Source organism: Semicossyphus pulcher, unplaced genomic scaffold, assembly GCF_022749685.1.
Source record: "Semicossyphus pulcher isolate SPU_LCO1_2020_fin unplaced genomic scaffold, fSemPul1.0.p SCAF_13, whole genome shotgun sequence".
Taxonomy (NCBI): domain Eukaryota; kingdom Metazoa; phylum Chordata; class Actinopteri; order Labriformes; family Labridae; genus Semicossyphus; species Semicossyphus pulcher.
In genome coordinates, this window is record NW_027211637.1 from 12037452 (window position 1) to 12052925 (window position 15474).

Consider the following 15474-nt stretch of genomic DNA (forward strand, 5'->3'; position numbering starts at 1 on the left):
AACGTGTTTAAGTATTCCCATGGTATTTAAAATTTTGGAGAAAAAAAAAAGGTGGCTTACAGTTAGTAGATGTCTTCCTTGTTTAAAGTCTTTGATTCCAGACAGCCGGTTGAGCATACACTCCAGTCCTCCACATTGTGCCATGACACCTGCCATCTTGTACACCTCCTCATCATCCTCCTCTTCATCTGCAATAAGGTTAGATAACAACTTGAATGAGATATTGCATGTTCATAGCTTCCATTATTTTATAATAAAGGGCACAGAATAAAGCATGGGTGATTAGCATGTCCTGGAGGTTAATGTTTTCTGCATTGGTCAACAGGGTATATATGATATAATAAGAACAATCAATAGATTCAGACCCATGTGAGGAAGCTATGTTGGACTCAGAATAATCACAGTGTAATTTTACAGTTAATCTTACCTGTGGTTGAATCCAGTGACTCTATAAACTCCTCAGTGGCATCTCCCAGCAGGCCTCTCATTCGATAGATGATTCTCATTGGCTCACCCTTAGAAAAAAATAGCGTAGTGTAGAGTAATTAGCACATTTAATGACAACCTGCACCATTCAAAATGCTCCTGAAAAGGATCAGTGCTTCACTGTCCAACTTACTAGGACTCTCACCTCATTTGTAGGGCACCAGACCTTCTTGTAAACCTCTGCCACCGACAGATCCAAGCTAATGATTTTGTTGTTTACCAGAAGCTGAGGAAAACAGAGTGGCATCAAATTAATTTATAGGAAAAGGTCAGCTTCAAGAACTTAAGAGTTAAAGTAAACACTTGAAAATATCTAGCATCCAACAAGAAATTGGGTTGTAAATATGCAGTGTATGGAAGTTGTAAGAAAAAGTGTTTTTAATATATATTGTTTACCTCCATGCCGCTGTCATCTTCAAGAAGGGCTACCAGGTCGCAGTCTTGGCAGATCTTGTTCTTGATGTCCCTCATTAGAGGGCCAATGCCAGGTTCGTTGCTGCTGTAGGGGTTTCCTGGCATGCGACCCTGCAGAAAGTCCTCCTGCTGAGGATCCTTTTCCAGCGTGACAAAGAATTCTGTCACCTCATTCTCCTCCTGAACACAAAGATGAAACACCACCATCAAATGAAAACAAATTCACCGCTGTGTTTTTGATTTTATTAAAAAGAATGTTTTCCATTATTCTGTAGGAATTCTATTTCTAACTAAAAGGCAACATGGTAAAGGTAACTCACAGGATAGATGATACTGCACAGTCTCTCAAAAATGAACACAGGTGTCCTGTAGTCGTCCAGATTGTAGCGTTTTGCAGTCTCGATGCACACTGCCATGAAAGCTTTGGTTTCAGACTCAGTACCTATAAACAGCAGAGATACAATGTCATTTTTAAACACATATGAAAGGACTTTTGCTGAAAAATATACACAGGATTTTTGAGGGGATTCTTCTCCTGAAAACAGAAACAAATTTAAAATTCTATTGTATTATTAAATATACACCAGCAATTCAAATAAGTTGAATCTCTTCCCTTTTATGACATGCTATTTTTTTTTTCATTTATGCCAACAAAGAATGAAAGAAAACAAAGAAATGCCATATAGACCAAAAGGCAGTGGAACCACAACTACCAAAGTGGTTAGATTTCTTGTTAGTTGGAACTTGTTGGAATAAGTGCAAACCTGTTGTCATGTCCTCAAGCATCTCAAGAAGCATGTCTTGAGTCTCATCGATAAGCTTTGTTCGCTGCACCACCAGTTTCCTCAGACACAGGTAGCCGTTGAGCACTGTGCCGACCAACCTGCTTTTGAAATGCCGCTTAATGGACTCCACCTCCACGAATGAAGAGAGCAATCCTGCAATGGCACCAAACACATCCAAGTCATTTAAATGTTCAACAAAAGACATAATTACAAAATTCACATATGAATAAGCCTGAAGTTTATTTGTGGTATAAAAATATAATTTATTCTCTATTATTGTTGAAAATCTTACCCAACAGTATCTACAGTGTCATGTCTACATAGTGAATAAAAAAAGAATATCTGAAAGTAGCATACCAGTCAAGCTCTTGAGGGCGTAGCCTTGCTGCAGGTCTGTACTCAGAGTGGCCTCCTCCAGAGCCAGCAGATTGGCTATTTCCTAAACAGGGAATTAATTGATTATATTTTTAGTTATATATAACATATTGACGTTTGATTACACTACTGCCATATTTGATATAAGTTTGAACACCAAACATCTGAAATAATATGAAAAGTAAAAAAAGACAAAACAGCGTTCTTGTGTTGTGTTCTTGATTTTCAGTTCAGAGGAACCAGTGGCCCGCAGAGAAATTCTACAAAAACACTGATCTTACTCGTTATTTCACTAGAAAAGTATACTGAAATTTAGGAACATTACCTTGGTTATCAGGTTTCCAATGTATGGCAGGACTCCACGGGCTGCCAGGTAAACCTTCCAGTGCGTTGGCTTTATCAACTTCTGGTAAAGACCCAGGTACTCCACCGCACACTCTCCAGCTATACTCAACTCATCAAGATAACTGACAGACACACACAGGAGGAGTTATTTCACACCAGCTCTGGGGTACAGTTACTTTGTAATGTTTCTTGATAATAATTATAAAATGATTTAACCCTAAATAAAGCTAAGAAGCCTCTGATTTGCCTAAAATCAGTTTCATTTGAATTTCTTTGACAATATTTTTCTATTTTCTGAACATATTACTAGCATAACGTGCTATGTACAAACTTTTAATCCAGAGGAAATCCTACAGTGATGTAATGAAAGTTCATGAGCATCCCATTTACAGTATGCTGTGATCTCTAAATTGCAAATTTCTGTTCAAGACTGATACCTGGTGAGCAGGTCCAGGACTTGTTGCTTGCGGCTGGGGATTGTGGTTAGGGCCTCCACAATAGTGCAAGCTGCCTGTCTGGCGGCCTGAGTGGCAGGTGTGAATAGGACCTGCAAAAAATATAGATTTAGTCGACAATCTATTAAAGAATTTTCTTTAACAAGTTTGTGAAATAACAAGCTCAAAGAAACAATTAGAATCTCAGTTTTAAAATCAGTTTTGGCTCCTACATTGATTACAAAAAGAGAGGCACGCTTGCATGCAGACTAATAATAACACTTTCAACAAGATGTATTATAAATAATTTAATTAGTACCTGTCGCAGCCAGTTGTTGTGGCTCAGTTTGAGCAGGCGAGGGAAGAGTCCTTCACCTTTTCGTGACCTCATGAACTGCTTCCACTTCCACACATACTTCTCCAGCAGGTACTGCCTTCGCAACTCAGCCTTTCCCTGAGGCTTTGACACAGTCTCCTGGCCTGTTAGTATCAACAAAGTCAACGATGAAAACCCTTTTATTTTTTTTACGATTATTTTTTTTCTGGCTTTTTGCGTTTACTATATAGGATAGATGAAGTGAGACAGGGAATGGAGGGAGTAGAGATTTGGGGATGACATGCACCAAATGGATCGGCAGATGGGGAGTCAAGCCTCTACATATGGGGCGTCTGCTCTACCAACTGAGCTAAACCAGTGCCCCAACAATGAAAACACTTTAACAAAAAGAGAATGATTAAGTGATATTATGTCAGTCACAGTACTTACCTCTTGCTGGGAGACACTTTTTCCAGGCCTCATAAGATGCTTTGGGGTCCTTTTTCAGCCAGAGTTGGGCCTGGGCATGGATTTCATTACTGTAGGGTTTGACTGTGGTCAGGGACTCAACAGCAGCGTCCTTCAACCAAAAATAAACACATACAGTTGTGAAGAGGAACATGAGGTGGTTCTCGGTCTAGATCACAGCTTGCAAGATGGGCTCTTGTGCTGGGCCTCTAAAGCACCTCAAGCTATTATTTTTTGTAACTTACATTGCATCATTGCCACCTACAGCCCTCTAAAAGGAAGCCAGGAAAAAACAGTAGCTAAATGACAGAGTTAGAGCACATTTACCTTATTCTTCTTGCTAGTGGGAGCAGGGGGCTTGATCAGCTTTTGCAAGATTCTCAGGCACATCAGAGTGATGTTCTCCACCACAACAGGCGTCTTAATATTCACCGACATAAGGAACAGACTGAGGGCTACATTGACAAAAAAAACACAATCTTTGAGAACAAGACCTAAATAGAAAAGCACTCAATGAACATAACCACTTATAATGACTTCACTATTACAATAAAAGCTCTATTGCAGCTAAATGAAAACAGGTAACTGTTCATTTTGAAGAAGCGGTAGTTTGAAAAGTTAATTCAAGCAATATCAGATGGTCAGAAGAGATACTTGAATTTCAAATGAGAAACTGACAACCAGGCTGATGGAGACTCCAACTTAAAAGAAATATTATAATTAGCCTTACCACAACGCAACCGCAACTCCCAGCATCCTCCCTCTTTTGAAATGGAGTCTGTCAGTAGAAGCATTTCGTACTGCAGATTGCTAACCTGTTGCAAAACAAAAGACATTCATATCATAACTTAAATTCCTTCAACAAACTGCTCAATCCCCCCCCTTCAAAAAGATATATAGTTCAATGCCAGAATCACAATGCATCTTCTGATTGTTCTTCATCTTCCAAGAGGACATGGTAGAATGCATACCAGGTCAGGATTGGCCCAGTGGCCCTTGAGGGCAGCCGACACTTTGGCGATAATGAGGTCATTCATCTGTTGGGTGGCCTCTGGATGATCTCTGAAGCAGGAAAACACAGAGGGAACCAAGACACAGATGATACTTAATCACTGCTGTAATACACAATTGTATGTACACAGGGTTAAGTGTTACAAGCAATAAGTAAGTTCAGATTTTTAATAAAGCGTTGCAAGGGAGATATATAAACTACAAAAGTGGCAGCGCGCACAACTCCAAACTATGTTACAAATTTTTGTTTCGGGTGCACGGCAGAAAACCAAATCCAGAAAAACAAAAGCTCTGGCACTCACAGGATCGTGTAAAACTGACTTTAATGTGGGTCACGGACGAACGCGCTGAAGACGGCATAGAGCCGAAATGTGTTTGTCCGTGACCCACGTTACAGTCAGTTTTACATGATCCTGTGAGTGCCAGATATATATACTATACTATTCTATTCTATTCTATTTAGCAAGAAGATGGGGGAGGGACATACCTGGTGAGGAGACAGACCAGCTGGCGCACCTCCTCCCTCATTCCTGCTGTACCCCGCCGCAAGTTATACTCAAACAACTCACGGATAAGGCCCTGGAGAACCAGGATCTGCCGAAGAGCTGGGTTAGTGGCCAGGGCACGGAGCAGTGTGATACAATGGCCTGTGACAGCGGAGGCACAGCCATAGCATTTGGTTGAGGAGGTGTGGCCACAGCCCAGCACTGAGAGGGCACGGTACTGACTGGCTGTGAAAGTGGGCTGGTGGGTGCTGCTGCTGCGGGATGACTTGGTGGCAGCTTCTCTCTGTTGCAGATCATACTCCAGGAGCTCTTTACGTGATGCAAGCACTTTCTGTTAAAGAGAAAAGGCCAGAGTGATACTTTAGCGGAGATAAAAACAAGTGCTACCAGTTACTTAAAAAACTATTTTTCTATTGTAACCTGTATGATCTTGGAGAGTTCATCAAAGGACGTCTTGCAGTCTCCACTGTACTCTTGAGCCAGCTGCTGAATGTATCTGTTCACATTAGCGGAGGAAGTACCAAGTCCTGCACCTGCTCCAGTGTCATCCTGAGAGTTGTGCAGTAGAAGAGAAAATAGTATCACGAGATACAACTCATGCAAAGCAAGTCTACAGAAATATTATCACTACAATAATGACATAGGGTCAGATCTATGGCTGTTCTGCTAAAGAGATTTAGGAAAAGGACAAGATGTAATTCTGTCATGCCCATACTGTTGTTTAGCCGCTAGAATCTCACAGATTCACAATTGTTTAAAGAAATAATTTGATCCAACAAATAGAAAAGTAAATGTATGACGCATCAGTACTATAGAGACTGTAGCTTAAAAACATTTCAGTTAATTGAGCAAATATTGTCAAAAAGTGTTCCATAATTATGGCCCAATTTCTTTAACCATCTATCTAGTTTTTCACTGTAATATGAATGTTCATGCCCGTTTTGTCAGACCTGTGGTTTCTCTGGTGCAGCTTCATTGACTTTAGACAGGAGGCTTTCCAGCTGGGGCCGGTGGCCCATGAGCTGATGGTAGACCCGGTCAGCTTTGTCCAGCAGGGTATTGATGTTGGTCACAGCCTGTAGTAAAAAAAAATAAATAAATAAATAAAAAAGACGCAAAGTAAATGTGGGCACTGAACGTATTTTGCTGTGCAAGCGACTTTTTGAAACGGCACACATTTTTGACTCTTTTGTTTTGTTTTCACCAAAAAGCGACTCCTTACCTTTTTCCTGTCTTCCTCATTTTCAATGGGATCCACAGCACAGCATGGTTTAGCATATAGCATAAAATCAAAGCGTGCATATTTGCAGAAACCACAGGCATTGCACAGGAAGGGGTCTTTTTCATCATAGTTGATCGATCTAAAAAACAGCAATAATTTAAAAATACAATCAATTCATATTTCTTAAACCCTTTTCAAAACCTCTTCTCCAATTTTTTAAGACTTGCAGATGAAACCTGCTGCTCACCTGCACTTGTGGCACTGATAGACATTTTCACCGCAGTTGCCACACACCCCAGGGTTTGCTGGCACAGAAGCACTGCAGCGTGGACACTGCAGGGTCTCTGTGGAGGCCTGGTAGTTCTCGTAGAAATCAGAAAACTCAATCATCAGGTTGGACGCAACAATGGGCAGAGGAAGGTCAATCTTCACTTCAGTCTGTCCTGGGGTCAGCTGGACTTTCTTGGCTTTGTGCCAACGAGCAGGCCTAAAAACAGACAGTACAAACTCGTAAGAACCGCCATGTGGCGACTATGTTATCTCTATATTTCATAATTGTAAATTACTCATCGTTAAATATGTTTTATAACCATTATGAGTGAAAGGACAGAAGGAAAGACATGTAGTTCTTTGTGGAAACATACTTGTTCTTCAGCTCCACAATAGCCTGTACAGTCCTATTGTTGTAGTAGAGGTTGATGGTGCGGACCATTTTTGTGCGTTTGAGGTCACCGATCTTCACTGTAACTTTGCTTATGGTGTGGCTGCCAATAAGCTTTACGACCTGCTGTGTGGTGGTGTAGCGAGTGTCCACTTTGATTGATGACAGTTTTATATTCTGGAAGACAAATGGAGGAAACACAAGACAATTTCTCAATCAAAATCTGACTGTGTTCTCCAAACTTGTCAGTGCTGTGTCCAAAAGCTTACACTACTTGTGTACTTTGAGGACCGTAATTGTGCCCAGTAAGTAAGTTAAGTTGTAATGTACTTACAGAGAAGGGAACTTCTGGATTGTTGCAAACCAAGCAGGGGTCACTCTCCAGATAAAATCCATCAAACTCCACTAATCCTGACAGAGTGCTGCAGAAAAGAAATCATTAATTTTTTTCATGAATTATGTCAACTAGTGAATATTGCATTCTCCTTGATACAAAATAGTATGCTTGTGTACACATACTTGTAGATGTTAGAGTTAGGGTGATTCGTCAGGATATGGTTCTGTGCCCTCAGGATTTCCACAGCCTTCTGTGAATACTCCTTCAGCTGGAACATGAATGGAAAACTCAAATTAAACTATTAAAGACTACTTTATAGGAATTTTCCAGCATTAGCATTACAACAGCTACCTTCCTCTGAGTGACAAAAAGACATCTAGGAAGAGGAGTTTAAGTGCTACATTACTGACACAGTTAAACTTCTAAATAATGTATTCATCAAAAAAGTTGGGCATTTCTGTATCAAATTATTGGGAACACTAGGACGAACTACAGCCATTTAAGGACATGAAAACCCCACATAGCACTTTCGAAATACATTGTTCGGAAAATTTAGAATACTGAGAAATATATTACAAATGTTTTTTTAATCTAAATAAATTAAAAATGTACTTGTTAAAATGGGTTCAATTAAAACCCTTGAGGGCTTCAAACACACCTTTTTCTCTGTCTGAGGAGTTTTGAGTGAGAAGTATCCAAGCAGGTCGACAAATTGGGCAGCTTTGCGGCCATATGCAGGAAGCTCAGGCCAGATGGCCCAAGTCAGTTCCAGCAGCAGCTCCTGCTGAGATTTACTGGAGTTCCTACAGATAAATAATACGTCAGCCACAGGAAAACAATGTTATTTAAACAAATTCTTAGAAAATGTATTTTGCTTTCATACCAACATTCTGTTTGTTCATCGGTGCTATAACTTTCAATCCAACTAGTTTAAAATCTGATCAAGGTATTCTGAATTGATAAGGAGGTATTAACAGAGGCGTGTTGTATTAACTAGACATGATTTAGAATCAAGTTTAGGACTAAACTAATCTGTCAATCTATGTCTGAAGAGATGTTAGATGTCCTCAGTACCTGTAGATATGAAGTGCCAAGCAGTGAGCTTGCCAGCGGACAGCAGATGAGTTTGACTCAAGCAGGAAGCACCGCAAAAACTGGATCAGGGTCTCCTTGTCTGCAAACTTGTTAAGCTGACTGACCAGAGCCATACAAAGCTGATCCTCCTGGCTGCCAACTCCATCACCTGTTGTCAGTCCACAAAGATAAAACCAAATGAAGAACCCTATAATTTACTATACAGTATTTATACCATTTTATACCACGCAGGCTAAATGATTGGCTCAAGACTAATCTAGAATTGAATGCGTGCCATGTAAACCAGAACTGTTTAAATTAAAAGCAAGTCTGTGTCATTGCCTAACCCTCTTTATCTTTCTCCTTGTCCTCTTTTTTGCTCTTTTTACTGGAGGACTTGCTCTGCGAAGACTGGGAAGCTCCCGTCTGTCCAGCACTACCCGAGCCTCCTCCTGAGAAGGATGATGATGATGAGGAGGAGCTGGCCAGCACCTTACTGCCACACAGGGCACAGGAGAGCAGTTGCAAAAGTACTGGGGAAACACCCTCATCCACTAGGAAGCTGACCTGGAGCAGGAAGTACAACACAGCTGGACAAAATATACAAACAGATTAGTAGAGGGAAAAGAGACTTAAACCGGGTAATACTGCCAGGGTTAAAAGTTTGTTAGTTTCTAGTTGGAGAAGCTAATCAGAAACAACTTACAGTCATCCTTCATGCAGAACTTCTGCCAATTGATTGTCCTCTGAGTGGCAATTTCGGCACAAGCTTTCAGATGTTCCATCTGCACAGAGAGAAACAAGTTATTAACAAAGCAAAGAGATTTAGCACTATAGCCGAAAATTTTAAAAAACATAATTCATAGCCAATACAGAGGATTACCGAGATACTCTGCCTAAGTATTTGTCTTAAACTACATTAAGAAAACACCCACCAGATTGATGAGTGTGTCATACTGTAGAGCTGATCCAGACGTGGCTGTGACCACTCCTGCCCGAAGGAAGATGCCTTGCTCCTCCAGGAGCTTCTTGATGCTGCGCACGTGGGAGTCAAGAGTGTGCAGATCTCTCAACTGACGGTACTTCTCCTTTGACCCACAGATAAATAGCAACAGCTTCCTGACCTGCCTCCTGACAAATGGTGTCTGTTGTATCATCAGATACTGCAAAAAAAAAAAAAGAAGAGAAATACAGAATTAAGTGGTTGTATTTTTCTCTTCTGTGTAGACAGAGGTTGAGTAAAGAGTGAAATCCCTTATGTAATGACCTAACTGCTTACCTCTGACAAATAGTAAAACCATGAATGGTCAAAGACAGGAGGTGGGATACGTGGGTTGGTATCAGCAATCTTCTTGATCTGATATGGCAGCCGGAGCACCATTTCAGTCAATAGCTGGGAGTAGGCTTCAAACACATCAGCAGCATGTCCCTGAGGAAAAATAGTAAATTCAAATTAACATTTATTTTAGAAAAATTAATTTTTAACATTTAAGGATGATGATTTTTTCTGTTATCTGATACCTTGACATATTGGCGCAGGAAGAAAGGGCTCATGTCAGGCGGAGAGGAGGCTGTGTGTGGGCGGAGGAGCTGGCTGGCGGCCACAGGTTCTTCTTCACCCTGTTGGCTTTTCCAGAACTCCAGGAGCGATTTGAGCACATGGAGGCAGTAGTCAATAGCACCCAGGCTAAGCAAGGCAGTCGCTGTGGCGTTTGAAATCAGCGAGGATGACTGTAATAGAGAAAGAGTGTGTTCCTGACATGCAGTCCAATATACAAGTCCCTTAGTGTATACCCATGAAAAGGGAAAAGACTGTTTAAGACATTCAGTGAAACAGAAAATTTAATGTGAGCAATGCAGGTACTTTCCAATGGTACTTTAGGGTGGCTTTGAAAAATACTGTCAGACTAGTGTATAGTTTTAAAAAATATCAACAGGTGCCTAATGCATCTTTTTTAAACTTGCTTGCAACATTTAAAAATGTTAAAAATTAAAAAATAGCCTCTATCAAAATGAGTGAGATGGGCACTAAGAAAAGAAAGAGGACGTACCTCAGAGGAGGATTTGGAGCCAGACTTGGTTCGAGACATAAAGACGCTGAGCAGTCTCATGATGACAAGGTGTACTTCATTGATAGAGCTACGCTCATTCTTCTTGGACACATCCTGCAGAGGGATAACATGGGGTTAGTAAAACAGTGACACGTTAAGCTTAAATCATCACAAGGAGATTGTGGTTACCTTCTTGTGCATGCCAAGCTCAGCAATGAGCTGTGCTAGCAGATCATCCAAGGCACCCTTATCCTTTTCGTCCTCGCCATCCAGGTCAGAGGTCAACATGAGTATAACCTGCATGTAAGGGATAGCTTGGACTCCACCTACATTGTGGAGCTGAGAAAGGTGTTGAAGCAAGCGCTCCAGTAACATAAGACGAACCATGTGAAGCCTAACAAAAAACACAAAATAGAAAAAGGAAACAGTTTTTATGACCAAGTTGGAAAGATTGGGCCTAAAATGACATTCTTCTTTACTATACTCTACAGCATCCAAATGCACTTATTTCTATATTTCTTCCCTACCAATGGTCATTTATGTAGTCATGGAATTAAGAGATACAATGTCCACACAGAAAGACGTTTGTTGTCAGTGGAGCTTAAACTTGAAGCTTCCTTCTTAATGTGATCTCTTGCTTTGGGATGCCTGACCTGTTGCTTGTGTGAATGTCTCCCTCGGTCTCTCCTTCTCCCTCTGAGCCTTCACCTTCCTGCTGGGCTGTGGTGGTGCTGATGGCTCCCGTGCTGGAGCTGACGCTTCCTGGACCAGCAGGGTGGCCTTCAACAGTTGTATCCCCATAAGCACTGCTGCGTCCTGACACTGTACACACACATATGCATGAACAAATACAACTTAGCCAATGGAAACATGGTAAGATGAAATGCAACTGTTATTGAAAACAAGACTAGGTCAAAACCTAGTATGTGTCTAACCGCATCAGGTCAATGAGCGCCTTCGAGGGCAATGTGTTACAAGGACGGTCCTTATGAGGCAGATTACAACGAGTCGCATCAGTGGAGGTCTGTGAAAGTACCGTCACTCACTCTGTCAGTTACTCAGTCAGTCAGTCACATATAGGCCCGTGTGTAGGGCTGACCCCGGTGGTCAGCCAAAAAATAAGTAGTAATGAGAAGGCCGTTAAAGGTTGGAGTTGTAACAGAAAATTGCCATAATAATTGAATCACGCAAAAGAAAAGACCATCTAAAAATCAATCTCAAGACAGTCTTAAGACCTATTGAGACTGTTGACTTTATAGTTCATAGATACTATAGGACCAAATTGCAGATATGCATAGAGAACATTTTGAATATCAGGCAACATATAAAAAAAGACATTTTGATTTTGTTCATGCGACTGTAGTTTGAAAGTAGTCTGAAATCACCCACCACTGTGCTCCCCCGCCACAGAGTCGATTGCTGAACCTCCACTCTCTGAGCCCACACTGCCGCCATGCTCAGCTGGGGAGGTCCGCAGCGTAGAGCCGTCAGTGGCAGCTGTGCTGCCTTCATCATCTGATGCCGGGGCTGAAATCATAGCAATAGCTGTAACAGTAAATACACCGCAGTCATCTGGCCAGGATACATGTTTATACTCGCGCACCAACAATGCAATACAGCGATGAGTACATTCAAAGCACTTTCTGCATTAACTCAATTGAGAATTATCATTTATATCTACTTCCTGTTTTAATGTGACATATTGAAAAGAGGATAAACAACAAACACTGGAATTTCAAAATACTGAACCAAGAACACAAGTTGCAAAAGATTAGAATAGAAGCTTCATTGTTAAATATAATCAGTGATCAATACACACAAACATAGCCACTGTGAGCTCTCAGATATAAAAACCTAGCTTTTGCCTTATCACACACTATGAAGGAGGTGGTCTTGCTACCTGATGCTGTGGTGTCTGAAAGGGTGCCAGCATCCAGTGAAGAGGAGCTTGGGGCCTGGCCAGACAGGCCAAGGCTCTGAAGGCCAAGAGCACTGCTGCTACTGCCTAAAATGTCAAAGATTAAGTGCGTCAGTTCCACTTAAACAAATTTGTGATTCTTTACATGATGTTGAGGTCAATAGTTTGAGGTTAACAATAATGAGATACCAACATTGGTAGATATATACGGATGAAACGACACACTTTGCAAAATAGAAAATTCAGTGACACCCATTACTCATCCAGGTTAACTAGTTTGAAATAGCATATTCTCTATTTGATTTCAGTTTTACGTTACGGTTTGGCACAATCAGGAAGTGTTAGAGCTATAAGAACTTCCTGTGTGCTTCCCTGCTGTCTACAATTCCTTTTTAAGGTTTAATCAATTCTTTTCAGAAGTATCGCTTTGTATTTTGCTTTTTGGCTATTTACCCTGTTGATCCTGTTGAAGGCTGAGAGCAATGGCCAGCTCTACCATAGTTTCATCATCTGCATCAGGAGGGATGTCCAGCATGGGGGGGAAACCCTCAGCCCCAGCCAGCAGAGCCTCCAGGGGTGAAGGGTTTCCATTGTTGACATTCTCTGCCGTCTCCAGGACCATGGACTCTGACTGAGAAGACAAAAACACAGTTTCCAGTTTCAAACAGGATTCTTTGAAATCTTAAGGGAAAAAGGGTTGTAATCAAGATTTTTATTTGAAGTTCAACTAAAGAAATAAGTAGAATGTTCTCCATTATATAAACTACTGTGTGGTTGTATGGGCTTATTCTAAATGTGCTAGTTTCCTCTCACATTGTTGACCCACAGACTTTGATGGCCCCCTTTTCTCACCACCATTTCAAAGTCGCCATGGTCCACTTCATTCTGCTCCTGACTCTCCTGTCTCCCCTCGTCTCCTCCAGTCAGCACTGATGACTGCATTTTGTCGTCTGCATCGTCGTCATCATCATCATCCTTGTCTCCTGATAGTGAATAATCCCATTAATTTTAGAGAACATATTCCACTTGCGGTCATAGGAGCCTCAACAGAGGTATAGACATTGAGTTTTGTGTGCTCAGAATCTTTGAAACTGTTCTGTCCTAATCCCTTGTACTACTAAACGATAAGAACTTGTATTTTGTGGAGTTGAGGTATTAAAACTTATGTTCCTTTAAAACATACTCACAAATTATGAAAATACAGTATATACATAGATGCTTGAAGTTGTAAAAAGTCTGAAAACTTACCCATAGGTGTGTTGGAGCGCGGGGGAGATGGAAGCGTCACATGTCGCCGTTTGTTTCTTGGTCGAAGCACTCTGATCAGAGCCTGCTTACAGGCAAAGCTCACAGCTGTGTCCTGGAATTGTTTAAAACAAGCTTCACTGATTACAGTTTGTACAGATGTTAACTCAGCATTCATCTCATGATATCTTGAATGTCCACTGCATTATCATTCTAGTGATCAATATAAGCACTTTACTTACGGGGCACAGCAACATTTGCATGTAGATTTTGGAGGCTACATTGATGTAATCCAGTTCACACGTGCAGTATGCATGGATGATGTCCACCAAAGCATTTACTGTTGCTTCCACGTGAGTAAGACCTGAAATGGAGAAGAAAGACACATGAAAATTGTTTTTAACTAAGTATACAGTACTAAAAAAATAATTAGTTCTTCTCAGGGGAAAACATTATGATTAAATGTTTTATCCAACTTTTAATTGTGAGCCAGGAAATGTCAGTTTCACGCTCCTAATGGTTATATCTTAATCTACACATTCAGTCATTGTACTTGCATAGTTGTGGGGACCCAAATTGTGAACTTACCAGGAAGGCAGGCTGGAGCAAGAAAGGCATTCTTGGGTTTTAGGGCATGGAGCTTCCAGAAGTTATTCATCAGCTGTGAGATGAAATTGCAGCTTTCACCATCCACGTGTTTTTGCCCATCCTCTGTCATTTCTAGGTTATGAAGAGAAAACAAAAATGAGTTGCCTCTGAAACATTATCTCATGAAAAGTTAAATCATGAACTCATGTCATGATCACATACAGTCTAACCATATACTGTACATCATTTACATATATATTGCAGTCTTGGACAACATTTGTCACTAGCAGAAAAGCCTCTTACCAGAGTCATGGTGTAAAGACTTTGTTTCTGTGAAGTGCACCAAATTGTTTGGTCTCATGATTGCGATGGAGCGGGCAGTGATCACAAGCCTCTGAAAGACATCAGGGTCGAGCTCCCTCCCCTCACGGCTGCAGCTATTTAGACACTGCACTGCATTACTCAGCAATGACTGGTCCTGATAAGAGTTAATGAAGGCATTAGTACTTCATTAATGATGTAGAAGACAAGCACAGCATTTAACACCGAAAAAATAATTCCTGCATAAAATTCAGTTTATAATATAATTATGCACTTCTAGAGGTCTGGTTACCAAACAATCTGCTCTGCAATTTAAACATGTAATGCTGGCTTTGCACTAAAGCCGAGTAATAAAACCAGTTTATCAAGTAATTTAAATTAATGGTAAAGGGTGATGTTTAAAAAAAAAAAAAATGCTTTACTTTAACTTGGGTAAATATGATATGGATATGCCAGCTGCTTCCCTGAGCTCTGGTAGTTCATAGTAATGCCAAAACTAAAATATGGCACCAGCAGGATTATGTTTCATGGACTGCATCAGAACCACCTGCTTGAATATACGCAGTCCATGTCTCATAGCGCTACTTTGCATGGCTGGTTACACACCATGCCTAAAAATTGACAATCAATGATTGTGACTTACTTCATGCAGTATCAACAGTTTAATACTTATTTCCATTATGGTTCAGGATTCAGCAATAGAAAGTTTTTTTTTTTTTTTTTAAATATTTATTATAAGCGTTAACATTTTCCGAGCTCATTATTTCCTCTCTTATTTATAAATAAAGTATGTCACATTCTAAATTGAACCAATTCTAATGATCCCCTGCTATCCAAGATGGCGCCACGGATGGCTCCCTCTGTGTACTGGTGTACTGAGTTTACATATTTTTTATTATATTGTTTTTTATATTCTT

At 40.6% G+C, this 15474-nt stretch overlaps 1 protein-coding gene across 3 annotated transcripts in view; it reads right to left on the reverse strand.

Annotated features, from left to right (window-relative positions):
- Positions 1 to 15474, reverse strand: part of ubr4 (ubiquitin protein ligase E3 component n-recognin 4) — a 52855-nt gene that overhangs the window by 6205 nt on the left and 31176 nt on the right. For 2 of the 3 annotated variants that reach the window (XM_069660806.1, XM_069660804.1), the window contains exons 51-90: positions 14540 to 14714; positions 14237 to 14368; positions 13891 to 14012; positions 13652 to 13763; positions 13256 to 13386; positions 12857 to 13034; positions 12386 to 12490; positions 11875 to 12012; positions 11139 to 11307; positions 10675 to 10879; positions 10486 to 10599; positions 9956 to 10165; positions 9714 to 9863; positions 9370 to 9597; positions 9141 to 9219; positions 8782 to 9024; positions 8435 to 8603; positions 8019 to 8163; positions 7543 to 7628; positions 7358 to 7445; positions 7007 to 7200; positions 6610 to 6849; positions 6363 to 6501; positions 6091 to 6216; positions 5561 to 5689; positions 5122 to 5471; positions 4595 to 4685; positions 4354 to 4438; positions 3951 to 4078; positions 3606 to 3735; positions 3159 to 3319; positions 2843 to 2952; positions 2386 to 2527; positions 2043 to 2124; positions 1665 to 1838; positions 1221 to 1342; positions 883 to 1080; positions 632 to 712; positions 428 to 515; positions 61 to 188 (exon numbers count right to left, since the gene is read on the reverse strand). In XM_069660806.1, coding sequence (XP_069516907.1) covers positions 61 to 188; positions 428 to 515; positions 632 to 712; positions 883 to 1080; positions 1221 to 1342; positions 1665 to 1838; positions 2043 to 2124; positions 2386 to 2527; positions 2843 to 2952; positions 3159 to 3319; positions 3606 to 3735; positions 3951 to 4078; positions 4354 to 4438; positions 4595 to 4685; positions 5122 to 5471; positions 5561 to 5689; positions 6091 to 6216; positions 6363 to 6501; positions 6610 to 6849; positions 7007 to 7200; positions 7358 to 7445; positions 7543 to 7628; positions 8019 to 8163; positions 8435 to 8603; positions 8782 to 9024; positions 9141 to 9219; positions 9370 to 9597; positions 9714 to 9863; positions 9956 to 10165; positions 10486 to 10599; positions 10675 to 10879; positions 11139 to 11307; positions 11875 to 12012; positions 12386 to 12490; positions 12857 to 13034; positions 13256 to 13386; positions 13652 to 13763; positions 13891 to 14012; positions 14237 to 14368; positions 14540 to 14714 — 5877 coding nt within the window. The remainder of the gene's footprint in view (positions 1 to 60; positions 189 to 427; positions 516 to 631; positions 713 to 882; positions 1081 to 1220; positions 1343 to 1664; positions 1839 to 2042; positions 2125 to 2385; positions 2528 to 2842; positions 2953 to 3158; positions 3320 to 3605; positions 3736 to 3950; positions 4079 to 4353; positions 4439 to 4594; positions 4686 to 5121; positions 5472 to 5560; positions 5690 to 6090; positions 6217 to 6362; positions 6502 to 6609; positions 6850 to 7006; positions 7201 to 7357; positions 7446 to 7542; positions 7629 to 8018; positions 8164 to 8434; positions 8604 to 8781; positions 9025 to 9140; positions 9220 to 9369; positions 9598 to 9713; positions 9864 to 9955; positions 10166 to 10485; positions 10600 to 10674; positions 10880 to 11138; positions 11308 to 11874; positions 12013 to 12385; positions 12491 to 12856; positions 13035 to 13255; positions 13387 to 13651; positions 13764 to 13890; positions 14013 to 14236; positions 14369 to 14539; positions 14715 to 15474) is intronic. The other variant, XM_069660805.1, reaches the window with a different exon arrangement.